Source organism: Lathyrus oleraceus, chromosome 6 (genome assembly GCF_024323335.1).
Source record: "Lathyrus oleraceus cultivar Zhongwan6 chromosome 6, CAAS_Psat_ZW6_1.0, whole genome shotgun sequence".
Classification (NCBI taxonomy): Eukaryota; Viridiplantae; Streptophyta; class Magnoliopsida; order Fabales; family Fabaceae; genus Lathyrus; species Lathyrus oleraceus.
In genome coordinates, this window is record NC_066584.1 from 287391561 (window position 1) to 287418148 (window position 26588).

The 26588-nt window shown below is 36.3% G+C and overlaps 2 protein-coding genes and 1 long non-coding RNA gene across 3 annotated transcripts; all 3 read right to left on the minus strand.

The window, feature by feature from the left end:
- Positions 1-1300: 1300 nt before the first annotated feature.
- On the minus strand, positions 1301-2911 carry LOC127098347 (uncharacterized). Its single transcript, XM_051036920.1, has one exon. The coding sequence runs from the start codon at positions 2720-2722 to the stop codon at positions 1367-1369; it is 1356 nt and encodes a 451-aa protein (XP_050892877.1). The 5' UTR covers positions 2723-2911; the 3' UTR covers positions 1301-1366.
- Positions 2912-3686: 775 nt separating this feature from the next.
- LOC127098349 (nuclear transport factor 2) lies at positions 3687-8504 on the minus strand. Its single transcript, XM_051036921.1, has 9 exons — positions 8282-8504; positions 8058-8192; positions 6688-6997; positions 5690-5955; positions 5405-5588; positions 5079-5200; positions 4899-4964; positions 4677-4758; positions 3687-4172 (listed from the first exon to the last, which is right to left on the minus strand). The coding sequence occupies exons 1-9, from the start codon at positions 8318-8320 to the stop codon at positions 3949-3951; spliced, it is 1428 nt and encodes a 475-aa protein (XP_050892878.1). The 5' UTR covers positions 8321-8504; the 3' UTR covers positions 3687-3948.
- Positions 8505-14072: 5568 nt separating this feature from the next.
- LOC127098350 (uncharacterized) lies at positions 14073-15695 on the minus strand. The gene is made up of 2 exons (XR_007793337.1): positions 15087-15695; positions 14073-14952 (listed from the first exon to the last, which is right to left on the minus strand). It is a non-coding gene; the product is annotated as an uncharacterized LOC127098350 (long non-coding RNA).
- Between the last annotated feature and the right edge of the window lie 10893 nt (positions 15696-26588).

Sequence of the window (26588 nt, forward strand, 5' to 3'; positions counted from 1 at the left end):
CGGATGGTTGGCATGTGGGAGGAATATGATGTGCATGTATATGCCAGAGCGATGCATGTGTCAGTTTGAATATGTGTAGATCATTCTGAGATCCCCCTTCAAGTCTTCTTCTGACAGCATCGTCCACGGACATCTTGATGACATGGTGGCGGATTACGAGAGTCATCTAGTACAAGAGGAGTATCAGAGGATGTAAGCTACAAGTCACTGGTCTTATGTGGACGATTACATGACTTGGTTCTATAGGGTGTCACACCTTATCATAACACTAGGCTCTTCTAGACGTCCACGTAGGACAACTCATGTGGAGATCTTGGAGAATGACCAGGCCATGGATGATCATGACATTGATGTGTTGTCGATTTGTCAAAATACTATGCGACTTATGTATGACGACATAGAGTTTGGACGGTTTGTGAGAGGTGACGATGATGCCATTTTTCTCACACGTGCCATTCTTACCGAGTCATGGAATGCTTTAGGTTATCGGCGACAGAGAAGGAGCCAGAGGGTTATGATTAGGCATACGCAGTAAGTTATGTTTTTTTTCTTCTGCATTTTGGGATGTTTTAGTATTATTTTTCATACTTTGAGAACAATGTTTGTAATATTATGAGATGTTATTTTAATTAATGCATTACTTTGTTCTATAATGTGCGTGTTAAAATGACTTTGGATCAAATTAAGGCAATGTTAGTCGGATTAAAATGACTTTGCCTTTAAAAAAATGCAAACTTAGGACAATGTTTATGCCCTAGATGCATGCAGGAAGTTTTCGGAAATGCATATCCGAAATAATGATGTTTAAATAGCTTAAAATGGATTCAGTGGTTTTTTCAGAGATGTATCGCCGAATACATTTCATAAAAGTTTCGCAAATGTATTTCCAAACCAACTTTTGACAAAATGGGGTGGCTATTTGATATACGGGAGATAAGGTGATTTAAGGTGCGTCTGGATATGCATCTTCGAACACACAAGGACAATTTTAGGTTTTCAGAGATGTGGACCACACTATAAGCATGGAAAAAGAAATTTCCGTCCAATTACACGTGTTGTCTCACCAGATCGAAGGACCGACCCATTTAACAAGTATAATTTTTTTCCATTAAAATGAATGAATATAAAAAATCCAATAAAAAATCCATTACAAAATAAGATCATTCTTTTTTCTCAAGAGATGGTTAATAGCAGTATTGGTCACCCTCAAATAGTCTGATATAAAATTAGAAGTATATATTCATCATCAAACTAACATAATCTATAGAACTTATATATGAAAGAATTATTCTTGGAAAAAATAATATTAAATAAAGAACAGTTTTTATCGTCCATGCATGCATGCAACATTATTCACACACTTATTTCATACAAAGCTTGCACCATCCTCCACCGATTGATTCCGGCGAAGCCTATTTTTCTTCTTGTCGCCGCCGCAGACAATGGAGCATTCAACACCACAAATAACACTAAAGCAAGAGAACAAACCATTTCCACCACCGTCACCATCCGTACGCCTACGTGAATGCTTCCCTTTCATCCTGCTAGATGATGGCCTGCTTGACATCTCTCCACCATCATACACCGGTGCCAAATCAGTCCGCCACCTCTCAATTTTAGGTTTCAATTCTTCGACACTCTCGTCCAAGCTCCATCCTCCTATTGTAGAGTTCTCTCCTTCGTCCATCACAGGCTGCCTCGCCACCATCGCGGCAACTTCTGATGCTGACGGGCCTAACTCAGAGTCGGTTATTATAGGACGATGGTGACCTTTGTTTGTTCTGTATGGAGTACTATACTCCATTGCATTAGCCATTGCATTATTAACGGCGAATGAATGTAGTGGCGTGGCTCGTACGCCACCTTTATTATAACCCCTTGCCGGAGAGTTCTGAAATTGTGGCTTCGGCGAGGGTTTAACTTGGTATTCATAACTAACTTTAGGTGTTTCATTGAATTCTTTTGGATAAATTCTTGGTGTTTTGCCGGGTTTACCCTTCTTTGAGGTTTTCTTAGGCTTCACGTCTGAGCCGCTCAATGTAGACATGGCTTTTTTCTTGCTGATTGAGCTAACTTCTGAAGGGGTAACTTGGGAACCTGATTTTCCCCTTTTAGCCTTCAGTCGTTTCTCATGCTCCATAACTTCTGCGCCCATCATTGAGCTCGTGTCACTCTTCGTGCGTCGAATCTCTGGCATGGCTTCATGGTTTTGCTGATTGTGATGATCATTATGATATCCAACGGTCGGGGTGTTATTGTGTGTGTAAAGAGGCATGCTTCGCATAGAGCTATCGAGGACTGCCACGCCAACGTTTAGAATACCTTTCGGGCGGCCGGAGGGTCGTTGGACCTGGAGCCCCACGAACCGCATGCCAGGAGGTTTATAGTTATTGCTATGGGAAGGTCGTGATGGTGGGACAATGTCATCAGAGAGGACAAGGGCTGTACCTACATGGATGTCTTTGAACCAATGAATGGCATAGATGTCAATTGTTATCGTTGAGTTTTCATCGTATAAAAAGTCTTCGTCAACCCGAAAGACAAACTTATCATTCCACGCCGGGTTGGTACCGCCGTGAGAATCAACCCGAGTGGAAAGCTTGCGGTCAGGGTCCATCCATGCAACCGCGTAAGTTCGCATGGAGCGACACACCTCGGCTAAATCTTGTGCTGATATGACATTGAGTTCTAGGAGTTGGTAACATGCCAAAATATTTGACATGATACTGACTAAAGATTATGATGCAATCGCATCAACAAGAGGAAGGAATTAAGAATGCAAGTTGATTGAAATAATGAAATTGCAACAAGGAATAGAAATTGAAGGAATTTAATTGTGCTGGTGTTTTATCTTAGGTTTTGTTGTCTTGCTTTAATACTTTTGAATATTGAAAAGAAAGGAAAGGACGTTAAGAAGATGTGATTATGTTGAGTGCGTTACATAAAGGTAAAGAAAAGATGTAAATAAGGCATTTGTTACACTGAAGACAGCAAATCAAAAGAGCATTGAAAATATTTCAGCCTTTAATTTTGTTTCCTTATTTTAGATGGTGATGTGGGAAATTCTCTCTCTTTATGATAGGCTGTTTTATAATATTGTTATTTCCAACACTTAAACCTCTGTAATTGCAATGTACAGCTATAGATTAGTAACTAATTATAGTTTCATCATTAGCTTGCAGAGACAGATTTAAGTGCATTTAACCTCACTAACAACAGCTGTGAGTTTTTGGATTTACTAAACTAACATGACCATCCGTGAATCACAGGGGAATCAGGACTGTATAATTTAAGACATTTGTAGTCATTTTGACAAAATAACTATTTATTGTTATAAAACAAACATTAATAATAAATAACATATTCATAATCAAATATTTTTAATATTTAAATAGAAAAAAAATTCTTGAAATAAAATAAAATAACAAAACTTATAAATAGCTTAGTAATTTAAAGCATGAATTGTGCAGACTCTATAAACTTCATAAAATATAATTATTTATGCATTCTACATGTATACTCAACTAAAACAAATTACAATAACATCTATCATTTAAAATTTAATCAGGCCAGATCAATGGCAGGCATGCGATGCCAATAGAATTAATTTATAACCTAATGCGATCTGAATCAAACTTTTTGTCATGCCTCTTTTTTATTCTTGATCCAAATCAAGCTCTATAGCATATAAAAATGGATTTCAAATTTCAATTGGGAGTAAACAAATGTCATGTTTTAAATAAGCACATTACCAGCTAAACAAAAAATTCCGGGAGGAACAAATGGAATAGAATACCCTTGAACAAAATTGACCAGAAACGAAGATATCTAATTCCCTCAACATCTTAATTTAAGACTAAAAAATACCAATATTTGGTGTAATCTATTGAAGTTGACTACTAGGAGCTGAAATATCTGGACTCAAAATTGGACTCTTGATAATTTTATTTAATTAGTTACTGAGGAATCAGCCAGATTCTGTCCATTTCTTGGCACATGGTGAGCTGAATATCCTCTCTCTTGGCGTGGGTTTGGTCGGTAGAAACCATTTCCCCTTGGTTTGTTGTACTCGCGATCACCACCATCCTGACCATTTCCCCTGCCATAGTTTCTTGAATTGAAACGCCCTCTTGGTGCCTCTGAATGATAGCTACCCCTGCCTCTACCTCGTCCTGTTAATACAGATCAGGAAAATGGCAAACGCATTGAATTATATAGAATTATATAGAGAAGAAAACATGGACACTAAGGAAACAAGTGCATGTCTGCATAGTCAATGTCAACATCATCATTGATAGTAATATAGTATGTCAAATCTCATTATAAAAACATTTTGAATTACAATTATTAAATGAACCATGAGGCCAGTCAAATCAGATTATAACATCTATTCATATGTTGCATTGCAGTAAAGAAGGGTCACTAAACAGCCAGACTGAAAATTTTGAACTTGAAGTAATGATCCCATAAAACCTGGTGTCATCCTTAAACAAAATTTAGCAAATTGTAGCTTAAATTGCAATTGATCATAATTTCTTGTATTAAAAAAGTAGTGTTTTTTTATCTTTCACCAAGGACTAAAAACATATCACTTTTGTATTTTTTCAGGGAGTAAACAAATTTATAGTGACAAAATCTAATAATAATAACAAGAAAACAACAATACAAGGACATACTTCCTCCTCGAGAAGGAATGTTACTGTTCGGTCTCCGTTCTTCAATGTATACTGGCCTTCCTGCTATCTCAACGGATCCTGCCTGAAAGCATAGACAAACAAGATTTAGTGTTCACTCTGACCAAGTAGACAGGTAATAGTTTTGGGTCATGAATGGCATATTACTACAAAATAATTCATGAGTACTACATTTCTCAAACTAAGTTAAAAGAAAATCAAAACCTTGACTGCATTATGAACGCCTGACATATCTTCAAATTCAACAAATGCATAGCATACACCAACATCCTGGGTATAGATGAAAAGTTCAGATTCATAAGTTGAGGTAGAACATAAATGTAGTAACATATCAATGAAAAATAAAATAGTTATTTGAAGATGGAATTATGAAGTGATATAAACCTTGCGACTTCTTATGACAACTCCATCAGGCCTGATTCTACCAAAATTCTTGAATTCCTCTTCCACTTCAGAAGGAGACACCGTAGGCAACAAGTTTCTCACATAAACGGATTTAATTTCATCTGAAAGCATTGCAAAGAAAAACAAGGTCAGTGGAGGAGAGCAATGGACGCTGATAAATACATGTAACCCTTTATAGCTTCTATTAAAATGTATTAGTTTATCATGTAATGGGCGGTGAAAATGTGCTCACTCCCAGAAAGTAACTATAAACGGAGGAACTTGATAATAATCAATTCTACAAACGAAAAAAGTACACACAGAACCTTCATATTCTGCTGCAGGAAGTTCTTCCACTGCATCTGTGTCAGACCTTTCAAATACATTTGTGGATGCAGTTGTTTGCTGATTACTGCTAGGTGGAGTATGATCCCATTCTGATGGGGAAACATTTTTATGGGAGGGTTGAGAAGCCGCAGATGGAGAAGATTGTCCCTTAGCAACCCGTAACTTCCAACAACAGGACATAACAGGGTCAGTTACAATGTCATAACTAAATCCCAAAAGAAAACATTGTTTGGATATTAATATAACGGTTAATCAGAACATACAATGGAGGCATAAGTGTGCTTTTGTGGCTCCCCGGCAGGTTCTTCAGGAGAAGCAGGTAGGTGATCTTGCACGGTATTCCCTGAAGAATGAAGTGACCCATTAGACTCTTCACCGGCATTATCCTCCCTAATTTGTTCAGAATCAGGACCCCGCTGCATTTGTTGCTCTGAAAATCCGTAACTGTCAGCTACACCATTTTCTTTGACCTCATTCGCAGCAACATACTCCCTAGCCTGGATATCTCCACCCAGCATATAGTTGGATACTGCAAAATCCATGGCACTAAATCAATTAAATGTTGAAATGCCGTAGTTTGAAGAGTCAGTAATAACGCATAATCAGCCACATTGGTTATTTACAGAAAAGCTGTTAGATTTTTTCGAAGATATAAAAAATTTATCATTAAAAGTTAAAATAGTTAAAATGAGGTTTGGGATCAAGCTACCCTGACAATTTCCAACTTTAAACTATAGCCAACAACAATACCCATATATGTGTGTGGCTGTAAGATCTTATCATTCAATATGCAAGTAAACCAAGCCTCAATGTGCAAACAGAAATGGTGCAGTTTTTACGACCAATTTGAAGACACTGATGGTTTTAAAATATTGTCAATCTGATAATAGTGGCTGATAGAAGGTTACAGCTGATAACAATACCGCAAATACAGTTGGTGAAGGGGATAAACTACAAACACGGTGAGAAAACAGTCTAATATAGACTTCTAAATGACAAAATGAACTAGAGATTCTGGGAATAGAGAAAACTAAATAACAAATGACTAACAGTCTAATATAGACTCTAAAGTAGTCAAGATTCATAATTTGCATAAAAGAATGTGTAAGTGTAACATCCATGGAGAGATACAAGTCATAATGCCTTTTAATACTTTTATCGGGAAAAATTTAACAAAAAAAAATATTTTCTTTAGTACTTAAATGACAAAGTGGTTATTTTTCAATTCAGGTAAATGCATACAAGCTGGCACAGAATTTACCTGGCTTATTAATTGTACTTGGAGCATTCAGTTTTGAATCAAGATTGCTCTGAGCTAACAAGACTGCCTGGTGGTGATGGTGATGAATAAGATCATCTTCAACGAAGTGAAAAATGTCATTTAGCACAAAAAAGCCTTTTTCTTGGGGCGCAAGGAAGAACGTCTGCATAAATTTCCTCCGCAGGCTGTCCTTAATTTGCACAGATCCAGAAACCATCACGATAACACCACCACTCCAAGACTCCAAAGAGTGTGCAGTCTTGATTTCAATTCCAGTATAGCTGAGTGACATGACCAGTGAATGGATTTGCTGCTCAGAGAAAAGTTTTTTCAGTTTGGAAGGAAGGAGGATATGTAATTTACTATCACTGAATGTGCATAACATAAACAATTGAAGCTAATGCTAACTTCCTTCAAACAATTAAAGAACTAATAAAAAGACGAATTCGTGAACAGCGATATGAAGCAACTTCAACAAGTTGCACATTATTCTAAAGGTAAAGTTTAAAAAAATGTTCAGCTAAATTTTCTATTAAAAGTATAAATGTAAAGATTCATTTCATAAAAGACTGTAATAATTGTAAACACTACGTAACAATATTATATTTGCAAAGTACAGTAAATAAATCTTAAGTGCCTGCATTAGATTTCTAATCATGATTTATAACCATATAAATGCCAAAAGTTGAATCTCTTGGACAATGGTTTCAAATTGAATGCCACCTCAACTGATACAACCCCATAATTGAGTTCTGTGTGACATATACCGCTGAAGAAACATTTTAAATAAAATGAAAAGAACAAAACATAATGCTGTGAAGGCCACATAAGACCACAACAATGGATCATGATGGATCTTAGCTACGGCCACATGACTCGGTGCAAACAAAAAACAATTTCAAGTTCCAATTCGCATCGCAATGATCACAATACTTGAAACAACCACAAGCATAACTAAGAACCGTGCTCTTAAACTGAAGCAGACCATTACAGACCCACTTGAAACCCTTTAAATTCAAACAACTAGTTAGCTCTATAATCGCACAGACAAAATTAACTCCGCAGCAATGAAATCAACTCCAAATCACCTTCTAACCATAAACTCTAAACATCAAGGACACACAAAAATTCTATCTTATCCACATCAATAACATTTATTTCTTACCCACATTCAGTAAATTCGTAAATCCGCTTTGTACCAATATTAAAACCAACAAGTGAAGGCCACAATCAGAGATGCCATTAAAACTTCTCAAATCAAAATAAGAACATACATCACTCCATATTCAGTAGCATTCACAACCAATTCCAGCCACAAAAAAACAACCAGGAAAAAATAAAATTAGGGGTAATAAAGAGAGGACTCATACGAGCATTGCAGTGGCAGTTTCTCTAGCGTGGCCATCGATACGAAGCATGGTACTGGCATCAGAGTAGAACTGATGAACGAACTCGGGTTGATTCTGAAGCACATGGTAGTACTGTCCGACGAAGTAAGTCCCAACCTGAAGGAAAAACGAATCAAGAGATGATTATTAGGTTTTTGATGAGTGGGAGAGAAATTGAGGAAAGAGATGAAGAGAAAAAAGTGAACCTGAGCAGCGGTGAGAGGAATGGGAAAGGGCGTAGCCATTGAAGAAAAATGAAAAACCCTTCAAAACCCTAACGCCGTCAATTGAGATCCGAAATGGTGACGCTTTTGAGATCTAAGCATCCACACACGCGTACGTATAGAGATCTGAGAGAGAGAGAGAGATTTTTGTCTGTATATCTCTCTCCGGATGAAGTTGCTGCTGCTATGAGTCTATTTTCTCCTATAAGATCCACTCATTCAAATAAATTTAGTCAAAAAAAATTAAAATTCTATTCGAATTAATTAATTATTTTTTGATATTTTAATAAGAATTATTATTGTATAAAAAGGTTAAATAATTTTATTTTTTTATAATATCATATATATATATATATATATATATATATATATATATATATATATATATATAATTAAAATACACTGACCATGACTTTAATAAAAAAAAATTATAATGACAGTGAATAGTAATTGATCCTTATATATATATGATAAAAATTTATTTAATTAAATTTTTTTTGTAATATATATATTTATTGACTTAAATAAGTATAAGTTATTGATCAAGTGACAATAGTATTTATTTATATTTATAAATTGGTATAAATAAATTATTAATATTTATAAAAATTAACAATTTAAAAAAAAATATTTGAAAATTGAAATTTTCAATGATTTATAATTTTTTTAAAGCTCTTTTAGCATTGAATAAAATTATTTATTGTGAAACTTTCTTTGAATTCATTGAATGACTATTGATGTTTATGAGAATTAATAATTAAAAAAATAATTTGAAAATTGAAAATTTCTATGATTTATAATTTTTTAATGCTCTTTTAGCATTGAATTTTGTAAAATTCTTTATTGTGAAACTTTCTTTGAATCCATTGAATGAATACTAATATTTATGAAAATTAATAATTAAAAAATGATTTGAAAATTGAAAATTTCTATGATTTACAATTTTTTTAATGCTCTTTTAGCATCAAATTTTGTAAAATTCTTTATTGTGAAACTTTCTTTGAATCCATTGAATGATTATTAATATTTATGAAAAATAATAATTTAAAAAATGATTTAAAAATTGAAAACTTTTATGATTTATAATTTTTTAATGCTCTTTTAGCATCGGATTTTGTAAAATTCTTTATTGTGAAACTTTATTTGAATCCATTGAATGATAAAAAAAATGATAAGAAATGAAGTGGTATTTATCTTTCCATAAAACATAGAATAATAAAAAATTAAGTGGTATGAGATTAAATGTATCTAGATGCGCGGTTGTAAATTAATTATTATTTGTTTTTTATTAAATTCTAATTATGTTAAAAAATATTTTTTTTAATAAATATGATAGTTAACTTTATATTATTAATGATTTATTATGAATTATAATTGAGATTTGTTGAATTATTTAGTTTTGAAAAATTAAATAATTTAAAATGATATCACTTGTAATTTACTTATTTTTTTTAAATTTTGATTCTTATATCTATACTTTTTTTAAGATATTTAATTTTAAATTGTTAATAATAGTATTTCTTTTTAGTCTTGAATAAAGTTTAAATTTAATTTACAATTATTAGCAAATAAAACTTTTAAGAGTTTTTCAAATTTATGTTTATATTATCAAACATTAGTCATATGATGAATAAAAGTGTTTTAAATATTAATTACTTGATTAACTTAATTTTTTTAAGTATTTTAATTTATTATGAATGGTATTCTCAAATGTTTATGTGATTTGGATGTTGATATTAATTGATATAGGAGAGTTATTTAAAAATACTATCTTTATTTTTTATTATATTCACTAAGATCATCATAAAAAGTAATTTAGCAAACTATAAACTTTATTTTCTTAGATGTAAAGAAAATCAAGAATATTGTTGTTTATCTTTAGTTTATTTGTTCGACATGATATGATAAATGTAAAATATAAATAATTTAAAATTATTTTAGATATTTTATTTAAATGATATATCAAATTTTATTTTATTCATTTTTATAATTTAAAAATAACTGTAAGAATATATAAATATTATTTTATAAATTTTATAAAAATAATATATATCAAGTTTAGGTTTATATATTTTTTATGTTATTTTTCTAAACAAAATTATCTTAATTTATTATTAACGATATTGTAAAAAATTTATGTGATTTTATTGTTGATATTAATTTAAATATTAGAGTTTTTATTTTAGACATTATTATCTCTAATTTTTATTATACTCCCTATGTGAAAAATCAAAAATATTGATATTTGTCTTTAATTTATTTATCTAACATGCTATAAAAAAATAAAATATAGAAATAAAATATAGAAAATATATATATCACAAATTTTTCTTTAATTTTTATAATTAAAAAGATTGCAAGAAAATTAAAACAATATCTTTTAAAAATAATATATATCAAAATTAATAATAATTGTTAAATTAATTTGTATTTATCAGGATTTGAATATATGACCTCTAACACTATGATAAATGAGATAATTCAGTTAATATATGTTAATTGAGTTAATTGAATGCAAATTACCGTCTTAAAATCTAATAAACTCTAGTTCACTTCTTTCTATTTTATTTTGAATTCTCAATCCACCACCTTCCAATCGTTACTTAAATTTTCAATTTTGACATTTTTGAAAGGATTTTTCCAAACTCTCTTTTGGAGGAATTTTTCGATAATTTTTTTTGTATGTTCTAAAACTTTTGTTTTAATTTGTGTTTAATGACACAATAGTATATTATGTTTTAATTTGTGTTTAATTTGTGTTTAATGACACAATAGTATATGATAAAGCTAATTCTGGACCCTTATCACATAGGTTAGAAATCAGCCGATATGATAAGAAAATAAATTGCTTATTTATCTATATAAAATATAATTTAAAATATAAAAAAAATAAAAATTAAGTATTATATAAATACTCAAAAATAAAAAATAAACATTAAATAAAGAATTAATTATAATTTTTATTTTATTAAAGTTAAAATTCTAAAAATAAAATTTTAATTAAAAAGTCAAAAAATAATGTTAATTTAAAATTTAAAAAATTAAATATTTTTTTGTCAATGTTAGTTTTGCCATTGTTTTAGTACAATGGAAAAAATAAGTTAATTATCTAAAAAATAAAGTTCCATAGCATGAGAGTGATGATTCTAATAAGAGGTTCTGGAAAAGACAATATCAACACAATCATTTTCCTCTCTAAGAGTATGAAATATTTAAACTCGTTATTTCCTAGAGAGAAATTCTTTAATATTGTGAAAAGAATCGTGGCATAGTTATGTCAAGCATTAACAAACTCTGAGATAAGTTTGATAGTAGAGTTAGAGTTATAATAACACATAAAGTCTTTGTTGATGTCAAGTTCTAATGCCATACACAAACCATGATATAACACCATCAGCTCAGCATGAATGATGTTGGAATAACCAATATTACCCGTAAAATCATGAACCCATGCACTATCAGCATTTTGAATCAATCCACTGAAACCCAAAACGTCGGGATTACCGAGACTACTACCAACAACATTCAAAATCATGTTACTATCTTTGTGTGCATTCCACGTGATTATTCTCATTGGATGAGACATATTATGCTTGAGAAAATATTTAGCTAACAGAGTAGCATAATTCCTTATGATGAGTTTCAAAGTATAGAAAGATATTACTTCATTCGCAAGACACACTTTGTTCCTAGCGCACCATAACTACCAGCAAGCAGTCAAAAAGATAGAGTCATCATTGATGTTATGTCTAATCCAATCATATAAATTATCCCCTTGGAAGAATAGTGGGTCCAAGAAGCCAATAGATTTCCAAAAGTGAATAGCAAGTTCACAATTGTGCGTGGAAGTCTTGAAGCGAAAATATAGATCTTATGTTTGTATTGGAATTCAACCACGTTGACAACTACACAATTCACAAATTTCACAGATTGTTCAAAGATAATGATTAATTGAGTGATTGTAGATTGCACGAGATGTGTCATGTACAATTGATTCAATTAATATTGGATTCTAACAACACTAATTTTCCAGAATTTAATCATCACTAAATAAACGATAAACTACGCCAAAAATTGAATATCTAAGCATGTAACTTTCTACGAAAATTAAAATATGAGAGAGAGAGTACATCAGAATGTATAGTGGTTTAACGTCTGTCATCGCTTTGCCTACTCCACTTTTAAGTGGTTTCCCATTGGAACCTGTTTTGTTCCTTTTTATTTTGACAAATATTGCAAGAGTTTGTACAGTCACTAATCCACAACAATGCTGAGAAAAATAAATATCCTATCTGGATCTTGATTTGTGTATAGTCTAATACTAAACTCTTCTGCAAAATATTTACTCGATTCTTGCTTCTTGAATCTTTCAGCTTCACCAATCTGTTATTTGTCTTTGTGTGTGGCAACTGAAGGTAGAGAAAAACAAGAAAGTGGGGTTTGGATTGTTTTCACTGACAATAAAAACTTTTGCAACCACCATACACACGAAAAATCAAAGCAACCAACGCAGAAGTTTATCCTGGTTCGCTTGAAATTCAAAGTCACTCCAGTCCACCCGGCCTAGGTGATTTCGCCTTCAATAAGGACTTAATCCAATAATCTAGAAAGATTACAACCAACGTCTAAGAGTACAGTGATCTCTTAGCCCTCTCAAGTCTACAGACTTCACAAGTCACTTGAGGAAATATTCAACAACTATTTTAGAAATACAAGAAGGTGTTTAGTGCTTCTAAGTAAGCAATATGAACACAGGGAGTTTCACACTAAGAGCAACAACTCGTGTGAAAATATAGAACAAGAATTAGTGAATGATTGAATTTAATTTTCAGTATTCTTGTGTGATAGCTCTGTATTTGGTATGATGTAGTTGGGTCTTTTATAGTGCTTGGAGATGATACCGTTGGATGAAGAATTGATGTTGATATCTTGCCAATGATGGGACTTCAATGATATTAAGTTTATTGTCCTTTCCATAGCAGTTTAGGAGAGTCTTCAATTTTCTCCATATAAATATTCATACCATATTTGGAATACTTCGTTGTTAGGCGTGAATCAGAGTGCGTGGAATCTAGATACTTCTATTAGATCTTGTATTCTTCATATAGTTGTTGGATGTGTTTTTCTTCAGAAGTTCTTGATTGATCTTTATCATACCCCAAAATTCGCCTTACCCTTTCATTTCATTTGAATAAGCATGGTTCAATTCGATTTACAAGTCGTGTCAGTTGGATTCATCAGTTCATTGCATGTTATCATTACAGTCAACATTGTGTCAATTTATTTTTTCAAGTCGATTTTAGCTTCAATTTGATTTTTGGTTCAAATACATTTTTGAAGTTTAAATTGATTTTTTTGAGGTTAGATTTTGATTTGTGAATTTAAATTCGATTTTAGAAATAATTTCATCATTTTATTTCGAATTAATTTTAGAAGTTTCAACTTGATTTTAGAAATTCATTTTTTATTTCGTATCAAATTGGGTTAGACTTGTTCATTTCCAACATGGCCCATTTACCATCTTTTTTTGTTAAAGCCCGTCCATTTTTAAAATTTCATTCTAACAAAAAAAAAGTCCACAATCCACATTTTAAAATCCAAACAACCATTTAGATCCAAGAATCCATTAGTCAATTTTAGTTCCAGTTCTAATAACCAATTAACCATTAATCCAAATCACATCCAATATCCATTAACCCATAAACCAATTCACTTCCACATGTTAATCCATTAAACCAATTTCAATCCAAAACCATTTCCATATTTTAATCAATTGAACCATTTAACCAATCCTAAGCCCATTATTCAACATGGCCCATAGCAGTAATACATGGAAATGCAGGTAACATTCAAGCTACAAGGAGCTAACAACACGTGACTCAATGTGAAGCAATTGAAAAAAGTCAAACTTATCCAAGTACAACAATAAGCCGTAAACCAATCCAAAGCTGTAAACAGAAAACAGCATAGCAGTAAAATGTAGCAGCCATGCCAGCCGACGGCAACAACCAAGCTTCAAACGCACCATCAGAAATGCAAAACGGCAATGAAAGGCTGCAGAAGCTACCACACTAGCTGCAGTACAATGCAGTAGCAGGCAGGGTGCAAAATGCGGAAGCCACCAAAACGCATCCAAGCTACAACTCAAAAACCCACAACTACACCAATCGAAACGTGAGCCAAACGCGTGAACGACATGTGAGGGCGCAAAACGAAGCTAGCTACCAAAAATCCACAACAACTGCAAAACGTAAACAAGCTGTTGCAACCAAAGCCGCACATAAGAAACGCACCAAACGAGACGCAACATCAAAAGTGAAAATGCCAAAGCAAAAGCATACAAAACGCGAGCCACGTCATGAAAGGCATGAGAAGTTCCAAAACGCAACAGCATTCATTCAAGCAAAGACTTCAAACTAAATACAAATAACTCTATATAAACATCAGAACTGAGTGAAGTCTTCCTCTTCGAAAATCTTCCAAAAAACGCAACTTGTAGAATTACTTCTCCTTCTTCTTCTTCAACCTGCGGGAGAGGTAACTGGCTTCAATAATCTCCTTCCACACAATCCTTCCAAGAACGCCTTATCGCTGCATCACCGCTTCGATCACTTGATATCAATCCAGTGTTACGACGACGATTCCACTAATTCCTGCAAGTCGAATCGCGGTTCGTCAACTGGAGTAACCAAACAAAGCCTCCGTCGATTGAATCAGAGTCGTCTCCATCGCCAGAAACGGACAGAAGGAAGAGAAGATGAAGGAAAACGGAGGAGTGAAAGCGTACCAATTTTCTCAGCCGTCTCCGTCGTTCCCGTCGCATCCGTCGGTAGGTTGTTTGTTCCCGTTACAATGATTGATTCTGGTGTTGTGGTGTGAGTCGTCACCGAGTTCATTCCGCTTCGAGTATTCGATCTGATTCGTGAGAGCAACACAAAGCTGTTTCTGTTTTCGTTCATAATCGGTTTACCGCGTCGAAGGATCGTGTTAGACGTTTCTAAATGGTATGATCAAGTTATCTCGTTTTGGGGAAGGGAGGTCGGAACGGCGGACGACGTAGGGACCGCCGTATTGCGTCGCCGACGTGGCCGGGATCGGCGTTTTGCATTGAGTTGCCGTTGGTCGTAAGCGAAGGGAAGAAGATTAGGGGAACCTTGCGTTCCCTCGTTTGATATCCATCCGGATTGGGCCTAATCCCAATTAAGGCCCAATCACTGTTTTGTGGCCTCACACCCCCCTATTGGCTTCATACACCAACTCAAACCTTCAATAACCCCCTGTGTGGGCCTGGAATGGATTTGGCCCATGCTGAATAATTGGACATTACTGTTTTGTTTAGAATTTAATTAGAATTGATTTTGTTTAGAATTTAATGTGGGTAATTGTTTAGAATTATTTGTTAATATTTTAGAAATGTTAATTTTGTTAATCGGTTGAATTTTAGATCTTCATTCTAACATTAGTAATAACAATTGTTTTGATTTTAGTTTGATCTTTATTTTGATAGTTGTTTGATAATATTAGAATTGTTTTGATATTAGAATTTTATTTGGAATTTGACTTTGATAGTGATATTGAATATTATCATACCATGCTCTAACATCTACCAAACTTTTAACTCTTTACTTTTTTGCATCTAACTTTTTAATTTCTTCATCTAACCTCTAACTTTTACAATTTCGCTTCTAACATTTATCTTTGTCATTAACTCACTTTGCTTTATTTTGCTTTATATTCTATCTTGTACATCTCATCTTAAAATGAACTTAAAAATGCAAAAGACAATAATTCATATGCATGGAAAGGACATTGGAATGGACTTAGGGACTTTTCATTAGGACCCTTGCAAAAGGCCTTGGATAAATATTCAACCCGAACATGGAAATGAGCATTCAAGAATCAAGAAGAACTTGTAATCTTTTATGCGCTTTCTAGTTTATGACACTATGCACACACAAGACTTTCTCTTGAACTACCTGACAATGAGACCTTTTATTTCCTGCACTCCCTTGTACTTTACATGTACCCCCTCCCCTTTCCGATGTATGTTTTTACTCGCTTTATTTATTATTGCTTGCTAGCTATCCTTAGGCATTAGGAACACTCACTCTTTCACAACCAATAATCAAACCCTTGATCCAACGTCAAACGGTCTTTTTCCAAATCAAAATCAATAAGCAAACCCTTGATCCAACATCAAGTGGTCCTTTTCAAATCAAACTCAAAAACACAATAAATACGATTAAGATTGTATGTCACGAGCCTTAAGCGGTAAAGAAGGGATGAGAATGGAGTTTTCCTACACTCATTCTGAATGCTTCGAACACAAGACGTTTGACTTGGTAGTTCGAGGTATTCACCTTTATCCATAGTCTTTAGTGCAATCCAAAATCAATAACACTTTCTCAAAACCTAAAAACAATTCAACACATTCAAACCTTTTGTTTGAGCCTTAGGGCGACACAATCGAAAACCCTTCTTCAAGGTAATAAAATCAACAAAACGCACAAACATTTTAAACCCACGAACTACGGGGCTCTGATTTCTCAAGCGCAAACATTCGATAAACAACATTCACTCAAGCGCAAACATCCTAGATGGTTCCCATGGAGTACCATGGATGTGAGAGGTGTTAATACCTTCCTCTTGCATAACCGACTTCCGAACCTGTTCGTGGTTGCGATGACCATTCTTTGGGGTTTTCTCTATATTTTCTCTTTCCTTTGGAATAAATAAAAACCGATGGCAACTCTGTATTTTTCGCATAGCGACAGCTGGCGACTCCGCTGGGGACACCTCCCTAAGCAAGTCAAGCCCAATCTAGGTTGCTTCCTCGCGCGTGTGGGTGCTTATCCTTTTGATATTGCTTGCCTTATTTATTTCCTTTTTCTTTAAATTTCTTTGGATATCTGCTATATGGTTCCATGATTCTATGATACCGAATGGATGTCAACTTTGATTGCAAGAAACCTCATGGGAAAGACTTTCTACCCGAGTCTAGAGTGGAACTTGAGATAGGAGAGGTTGAGTAGTATGGGCCACCGAGAAGCTTTTCTCGTAAGGGTCGATACGAGAACCTCGCTTAGAGTAGATTCTTTTGGAGACGTTGACGATCGTCAAGCTTTTGGCGTAAGCGGTCAATGTCTTCATTAGGATCAATGACTCTAAGGACCTTTGTATAGCATCGAACTCTTAACCAATTAAGATTGATAGTCGCGTAGTACGGGTCCCTGAGAAGCTTTTCTCATGTGGGTCAGTACTAAGATCTCACTCAAAGTAGATTTTCTTGGTGGAGTTATCGACCAACAAGCTTTTGTCGTAAGTGGAAAATAGTCAAGAAGGTCCGTGACTTTGAGAACCTTGTCTAGAACCCGATGTCGATGGTCACATAGTACGGGTCCCCGAGAAGCTTTTCTCGTGTGGGTCGGTACGAAGATCTCATCAAGAAGAGGCTCATTTGAGGGAGTTGACAACCGGAAAGCTTTTGCCGTAAGCGCCGAACATCCAAATGATTCAATGACTCTGGGGTTCCTATCTATAACCCTAGACTACGACCAGTGAGATCCCTATTATGAAGAGAAATCAATGTTATCCTTCATCTGTATCTCGAACTTGTGATACTATGCCAGCTTGTGTGTTTGACTCGTGAGAACCATGCTTGTGTATCATCCATTCACTCATTCATGCATTCATGCATTCATGCATCATTATAAAAAAATCTTCAAATATAATATTCATGCATCATTCTGCATATCATCAGACAAAAGCCAGAAAACTTACCATTTGGCCCTTCTGTCTAGAATCATCCACAATCAAGCTGACTTCCCGATATTCCCACAACACTCGAGGAAACCGAAGGTTGCTCATGGATCAGTTAGAACAAAACCAAGTTGTTATGAGGGAAGATATGGCCACTATGAAGGCTCAGATGGGTCAGCTTGTTGAAGCCATACAAGCTCTGGCTAGGGGACAAGAGGAAATGCGTCAGGCTAATCTGAGAGCCGCCGCCACCAACCCTGTTGTTGTGACAATACCAGTGAATACATTATGAGGAGCTGGTACACCTGTTGTAGCTCAACCACCTCCCGAAAGAGGTCCAGGATATCAAAATGCTGCTCATCCATTCAATATCCCTGTCAACGGGAGAGTCCAACCTAAGATTGACGATCATCAGGATGCTTTCTTCACCACAAAGGCTGACTCAGTTTATGACGCATTTGGTCCTTCTCCTGCTGATCTCGAAAGGAGATTCCATATGATGGAGGAGAGATTCAAGGCGATGGAAGATCCAGATACCTTTGGGTTAGATGTTGCCGACATGTGCTTAGTGCCAGGCGTGAAAATTCCTCCTAAGTTCAAGGTTCCAAACTTTGAAAAGTATCAGAGGGTCACCTGTCCAAAGACACACATCTGAGCTTTTTGCAAAAAGATGGTTGCTCATTCTGATGATGAGAAACTCTTAATGCACTTTTTCCAGGACAGTCTTAATGGAGCTTCTCTGGAATGGTATATACAGCTCAAGCACACGCATATACGAACCTGGAGAGAACTTGTTGAAGCCTTCTTGAAGCATTATCAGTATAATTCAGACATGGCTCCCAATCAGACTCATCTCCAAAGCCTTGCTTAGAAGCCAGATGAATCATTTAAAGAATACGCTTAACATTTGAGAGATCTAGCTGCCAGGGTTCAACCCCCTCTTCTTGAAAGATAACTAATAGACATGTTCGTGGACACCCTTCAAGGGTCGTATTTTGAAAGAATGATTGGAGGTACCACCTCAGGATTCTCAGACTTGGTCATTGTTGGCGAGCGAATTGAGAACGACTTGAAGATCGGTAAGATACAAGATACCACAACCGTGGTTAGTGGAGCAAAGAAGTCTCATTCCGGATTCCCAAAGAAGAAGAAAAGGGAGACCAATGATACCACAATAGCTAAAGGGGAGCTGGAGTTTACCAAATTCCATACTATCCGGTGGCAGCAGTAACACCTAACCCGTATCAGCATCCAACGTATGGTATTCCTACTGGTCCTCCAGCAATGCAATATCAACAACCTTATGCACCTCGACAACCTTTTGCTCCGTAACAACAGAACTCCTATCAGCAAGGTAGACAAGGACCAAGGAGGCCTCCTAGAAGGTTTGATCCAGTTCCCATGCCGTATGGTCTTCTGTCATCTCATTTGCTTAAGGATTCTTTGGTTCAGCTAAGAGAAGTTAAGGCTCCGCCAATACCTCTTCCTCCCGGGTATGACATGAACGTTAGTTGTGAGTATCATTCTGGGACGCCAGGGCACTAGATCGAGAATTGCAATGTCTTCAAGCACAAAGTACAAGACTTGATTGACTCAAAAGCTATATCGTTCGCGCCAGTTGTTCCTAACAACCCCGTGTAGGCAAGCACATCTGCAATGCCGTAGTCAGAGCAACAGTAGGTCCGAAGAATTGGTATCTGTGGGACTGTCTCGTCATCTTTCTCCAGAACCAAGACCCCAAGCTATGGGAGAATAAAGAGGATCACTCCATCAATCATTGGTTCAATCATGTTCATGTGTGATTTCCTTGATTGTCATTTGTAACATTCATTTGTAATAAACTCGTTTGTTTTTGAATAATAATGACATTGAAATGAATATGCATGTTTTGAATAAATCCATTTGTGTTCACTCATACTTTATTTTGTCAATATCCAACTGTTGGTTTTAAGAGGAGGATGATGAAATTAAATACGCGAAATCATTGCTCGTACGCTTTTGAATAAAAACCTTGCTGATGATGTAAGGAATTGTTTCAAATCCCAAACATCGGAGATATAAGAAAGATAATCCTTAGTTAACCCCTTCGAGCCAAGGAGTGTGAGTTTCTTTCTATACACAAAAACCCTCAATCTTAAACCGAGGCAGGGTAGTCGTTAGTCAAGTCGGTAGTCGAAGAGAGGAACCGGAGAGAAGAAACATCTACTTCCGCACTTGTTCAAATCGAAGAAGTGGTTGTAGAGGCTTGTGACGGAAATATGACGGATGACAATCATACCGAAATGTCCGCTAATAGTCCAAGAAGGAATGCTCAATTTGCCCGTGGAGGAAGAAATGCGGAGATGAAGACCGAAACCCTCCAACTTCTCTATGCAAATCCATTCACCGGAATGGACCATGAAGATCTGTATACCCATCTCATCAAATTCTATGAGATTGCGGGTTCTCTGGGAATTGATGAAACGGGTGAAGAGGCATTATTCAAGAGGATGTTCCCACACTCCTTAGTGGGAAAGGCAAAAGAGTGGTACCTTGATCAAGCACCAAGAGTGACGACGGATTGGAATTTGTTAGAAGAAAAGTTCTTAGAAAGATATTTCCCTCAATCCCGATTCATGGAAGCCAAAACGGCTATTGCGGTATTCACTCAAGGAAGCAACGAGTCTCTAAATGAGGCTTGGGAAAGATTCAAGTCAATGTTGAGAAAATGCAAGGGTCATGGTTTTGATAAGCTCACTCAAATCCATATTTTTCTAAATGGGCTCCAATCAACTCACAAAACACTTTTGGATGCCACCGCGGGTGGCTCTCTTATGTCAAAGAATGCGGAAGAAGCCAAAGTCATTATTGACCGGATGACACTTAATGATCATCAAAGTCAACATGATCGTAGCCCTTCACAACGTAAACCGGGAGTGCTTGAGTTAAATGCCAATGATGCCATTCTTGCTCAAAACAAGCTACTCTCTCAACAAGTGGAGTTGCTTACTCAACAAATGGCCAAGCTTCCACAACAAATGAAGGAAATTCAAGGATCTCAAGTTCGACATCAAGTAGCATGTTGCGAATTATGTCAAGGAGATCATCCTACTGGTTTTTGCCCTCCACTAGAAGAAGTGAGCTATGTGAACAATCAAAATCAAGGCTATCAAAGACAACCGTGCAACAACTCATATCCAAGAAACAATCAAGGTTATCAACCATCAAGGTTCAACAATCAAAATTTTCAGCAACAAAGTCCCCATCAGCATCCAAACTCTCAAGGCCAACAATCGCAAGGAGGAAATTCAAAGCTAGAGGACACTCTTCAACAATTCATGCAAGATTCCATGGCAAATCAGAAGAGTAACGAGGCAGCAATTAAGAATCTGGAAAATCAAGTAGGCCAACTTGCGAAGCAATTGTCGGAACAAAACGCAGGATCTTCCTTTTTCGCTAACACTCAAACCAATCCAAAGGAGCATTGTAAAGCAATTGTCACGAGGAGCGGTAAAGAGTTGACAAGTGGAAAAAGTGAGGAAATTACAGTAGAGAATGATATGGATGGGGTGCTGGAAAAAGAGGATATGGTTGGTGGAAGGGAGAAAGTGGCTGGAACTCTTCAGTTCGCGCCGCGAAAAGAGCAGGAATTGCCAACAGAGCAGCAGACTGAATTGGAGGTGAAAAAGAATGACGAACCAAGAAAGAAGAAGAAAGGAGAGAAAGGTGTGAGCGTCATTCCAACCCAACATCTACCTTATCTGCATGCACCATCAAAGAAGGACAATGCTAGACATTATGCACGGTTCATGGACATATTCAAACAACTTCAAATCAATATTCCATTTGCCGACGCATTAGAGCAAATGCCACGGTATGCAAAGTTCATGAAGGATATTCTCATGAAGAAAAGGAGATATGTGGAAGACGAAACCATCTTGCTTGATGCACGTTGTAGTGCTATCATTCAAAAGACTCTCCCAAGGAAGGAATCCGATCCGGGCCGAGTCGTTTTACCGGTAACCATTGGAAGCACCTACATTGGTAATGGTTTGATTGACTTGGGATCTAGCATAAATTTAATCCCCCTATCCATTGTTAAAAGATTGGTAAATGTTGAGATCAAATCTACAAGGATGACTTTATAACTAGCTGACAAATCTACCACTTCACCATATGGAATTGCTCAAGACATGTTAGTGAAGGTGGACAAATTCCTGTTTCCGGTAGATTTCGTGATAGTAGAGATGGATGAGGATCGTGATGTTCCTCTAATTCTTGGAAGGCCATTCATGAAAACAACCCGGATGATGATTGACATTGATGATGGACTAATGAAGGTGAGAGTGCAAGATGAAGAGGTGACCTTTAATCTTTTTGAAGCCATGAAGCATCCAAATGACAAGCATGATTCTTTCCGAATCGATGCAATCGAAGAGGAAGTAGTGGAGGTCGCAAATCAAGTTCATATTTCTAATCCTCTAGAAAGATCTCTTATCGGAGCCTACAATGTGTTGACCGAAAATGAAGAAAAAGAGATTGAAGCAATGTTGCATGAATTAGAGTCTTGTGGGGAGCTTGCTTATCATGAAGAAACAAATGAAGACTTGGATGTGACGAAGAAAATGGAAGAACCAAAACTAGAGTTGAAAATGCTACCTTCACACTTGAAGTATGTGTTCCTTGGTGACGAGGGTACTAAACTGGTGATCATTAGCAACACCTTATCCACAAAAGAGGAATACAAATTGATACAAGTGCTGAAAAAGAATGAAGGTGCAATAGGGTGGGTGTTATCCGACTTGAAGGGTATTAGTCCGGCCTATTGTATGCATAAGATCATGATGGAAGAGAATTTCAAACCCGTTGCACAACCTCAAAGGCGTTTAAATCCATCGATGAAAGAAGTAGTTTGAAAAGAAGTTGTCAAACTCTTGGAAGCCGGAATGATTTATCCTATCTCCGATAGTGAATGGGTGAGTCTGGTACAAGTAATTCCCAAGAAAGGTGGCATGACGGTTATCAAAAATGATAAAAATGAGTTGGTTCCAACAAGAACGGTAACCGGGTGGAGGATGTGTATTGACTATAGAAGGCTAAACCAAGCTACAAGGAAAGATCACTTCCCACTACCTTTCATGGATCAAATGTTGGAAAGGTTAGCAGGCAAAAATTTCTACTGTTTCTTGGACGGGTATTCGGGGTACAACCAAATTTCGGTCAATCCGGCAGATCATGAGAAGACAACTTTTACATGTCCTTTTGGCATCTTTGCTTACCGAAGAATGCCTTTTGGGTTATGTAATGCACCGGCAACATTTCAACGGTGTATGCAAGCGATATTCTCGAACTTAATAGAAGAATGCATTGAGGTGTTCATGGATGATTTCTCCGTTTATGGATCATCTTTTGATTTGTGCTTAAAACATCTTGATGTGGTTTTGGGAAGATGCGTGGAGACCAACTTAGTGCTCAATTGGGAAAAATGCAACTTTATGGTCACCGAAGGTGTTGTACTCAGTCACAAGATCTCCTCCGAAGGATTAGAAGTTGACAAAGCTAAGGTGGAAGTCATTGAGAAATTACCACCTCCAACAAATATAAAAGGAATAAGGAACTTTCTCGGACATGCCGGTTTCTACCGGAGATTCATCAAAGATTTTTCAAAGATAGCAAAGCCATTGAGTAACTTGCTCAACAAAGATACGCACTTTCTTTTCGATGAGTCATGTCTTAAAGCTTTCCTTAATTTAAAAGAAAAGTTAGTCACCGCACCCATAATCGTGGCACCAAATTGGAAACTTGATTTTGAACTTATGTGTCACGCAAGCGATTATGCGGTTGGTGCGGTGTTGGGTCAAAGAAGAGATAAAGTTTTTCATGCTATCTACTATGCTAGTAAAGTGTTAAATGAGGCACAAGTCAATTATGGGACAATTGAAAAAGAGTTACTAGCTATAGTGTACGCATTGGAAAAGTTTAGAGCTTACTTGATTGGGTCAAAAGTTATAGTCTACACTGACCACTCGGCGATCAAATATTTGCTAACCAAACCGGATTCAAACAAAGACTAATTTGCTGGATTCTCTTACTGCAAGAGTTTGATTTGGAAATCTGGGATAAAAAAGGTTCCGAAAATTTGGTTGCGGATCATTTGTCTCGTTTGGTCAATGTAGACATCACCAACAAAGAAGAGGAAGTAAGAGAAGAATTTCCGGATGAAAAACTGTATGCGATTCAAGTGAGGCCTTGGTTTGCCGATTTCGCTAATTACAAGGCAACCGGTTTAACACCGGAAGACCTCACTAGTAATCAAAGACGGAAATTCTTGGCGGATGCAAAATATTATGTTTGGGATGATCCTTATCTGTTTAAAGTGGGTGTAGATAATATTTTGAGAAGGTGTATAACAATTGAGGAGTCAAGAGACATCCTTTGGCATTGTCACAACTCTCCGTATGGAGGTCACTATAGTGGGTTGAGAACAGCCACTAAGGTGCTCCAATCGGGCTTTTATTGGCCATCTTTATTTAAAGATGCATATGAACACGCGAAGAGTTGTGATACATGCCAACGGAGTGGAGGAATAGGCAAACGGGACGAAATGCCTCTAACCAAAATGCTAGAAGTAGAAGTTTTTGATTGTTGGGGTATTGATTTCGTTGGCCCATTCCCCTCTTCTTTCTCAAATGAGTATATACTAATGGCCGTTGACTATGTTTCGAAGTGGGTGGAAGCAATTGCTTCACCTAAGGCCGATGCCAAAATAGTGATAAATTTTTTAAAGAAAAACATATTTTCACGTTTTGGTGTGCCTAGGGTGTTTATAAGTGATGGAGGATCACACTTTTGCAATACACCTCTAGAAAAAGTTTTGCAACATTATGGTGTAAAGCACAAGGTGACCACTCCCTACCACCCACAAGCGAATGGTCAAACGGAGGTTTCTAACCGGGAAGTCAAGCGGATCCTTGAGAAAATAGTCTCGAATTCAAGAAAAGATTGGTCTTTAAAATTGGATGAAGCTTTGTGGGCGTATCGTACCGCCTACAAAGCACCTATTGGGCTAACTCCGTTTCAAATGGTGTATGGGAAGACTTGTCATCTTCCAGTGGAAATGGAGCATAGGGCATTATGGGCTCTCAAATTCTTGAACTTCGACTCCACTCTAGCTAGAGAAAGAAGAAAAGGACAACTCCATGAATTGGAGGAATCAAGGAACAACGCTTACCATTCGAATAAACTTTACAAGGAAAAGGTAAAGGCATACCATGATGGAAAGGTCCGTCATAAAGAGTTTCATGTTGGACAAATGGTATTGCTTTTCAACTCAAGGTTGAAGTTATTCCCTGGTAAGCTGAAGTCAAAGTGGTCAGGACCGTTTGTTGTCAAAGAAATGCGCAACTATGGGGCCATTGTGGTCGAGGATCCCAAGTCACAGGAGAGCTGGACTGTAAATGGACAAAGACTCAAAGTCTACCATAGTGGCGAAGTGAATCGGGATGTTTGTGTCATCTCCCTATCCGGATCGTGAAGAGAATCATTGAACCGTCGAGCTCAAACGACGTTAAACAAAGCGCTTGTTGGGAGGCAACCCAACGTTGTAAGTCTGCATTTTATATTTTTCTCAATTCTGCTGTTATGATATTTTGTTGTGTTAATTTTTGTGAAACTTGAGTTTTGTCCACTGCAAATTAATTTTTTCAGAAATTCCTTCAGTTTGCCCCGCGATCATCTTTCGCCCTGCGAACTGAATGGAAAGTTTCTGTTCGCGCCGCGAACAAGGTTCGCCCCGCGAACGGTGCGTGGCAGAACCACTTAAGTTATGTTAGGTTATTTTTCTGTTCACTCTTTTATTTTCAAAACAGAAACCCTTTTTCACTCCCACTTCCAAAAACTTCCAAAACTAAAAAGTTTCCCTCTCCATCTCCCAAATCCTCATTTGTTAGCTAAGAATCAAATGCACTTCAATAAGGTATGCTAATTCTTTTCATGTTCTCTTCTCCATTCCTTTTTGGTTTCTCACTTAGGTAAGAGTAGGGTTTCGCTAAGATTGGAATGTGTTATGTGAAACAACCTTGCATGTCTAAAGTAGATTCAGATTAGGATTAGGATAGGGATTGTGATTATGACTATTGGAAGTGAAAACCTTAAAACCTTTGGAACCCTAGAAGGCTCCTGGAGATTTCCTGGTTCGCAGGGTTCGCGCCGCGAACGGGCCTTCGCACCGCGAACTGGGAAATTCTAGTGTCATGTTTTGTGCTGTTGATTGCTAACTCCCTTCATGTTTTATTGTGTGGTTATTCTGATGTTTATTGCAGATGTCTAAGAGGACAAAAACCACGGCTTTCGGTCATCCTCGTTCATTGAGACGGTTCACAAGTGACGAACATGAAGAACGATTTGAAAACTTAATCAAGAGAACCATCCAACCGGAAAGGTTCATCCGTTTATCACCGGGTGGGACTTATCGGAATTTGGTATCAAATTTTGAGGGAAGAAGGTGGACCAAACTTTGTGAACCAGAGGCGACAATCAATTATGATATTGT

Bases quoted from the DNA above. Each gene is read 5' to 3' on its own strand.
- LOC127098347 (XM_051036920.1), bottom strand. From the start codon at position 2,722: ATGTCAAATATTTTGGCATGTTACCAACTCCTAGAACTCAATGTCATA.
- LOC127098349 (XM_051036921.1), bottom strand. From the start codon at position 8,320: ATGGCTACGCCCTTTCCCATTCCTCTCACCGCTGCTCAG. The intron at 4,965-5,078 runs GTTTATATCACT...ATCTATACCCAG, and splicing joins TTGTCATAAGAAGTCGCAAG to GATGTTGGTGTATGCTATGC. The intron at 4,759-4,898 runs GTTTTGATTTTC...CTATGCTTTCAG, and splicing joins GCGTTCATAATGCAGTCAAG to GCAGGATCCGTTGAGATAGC.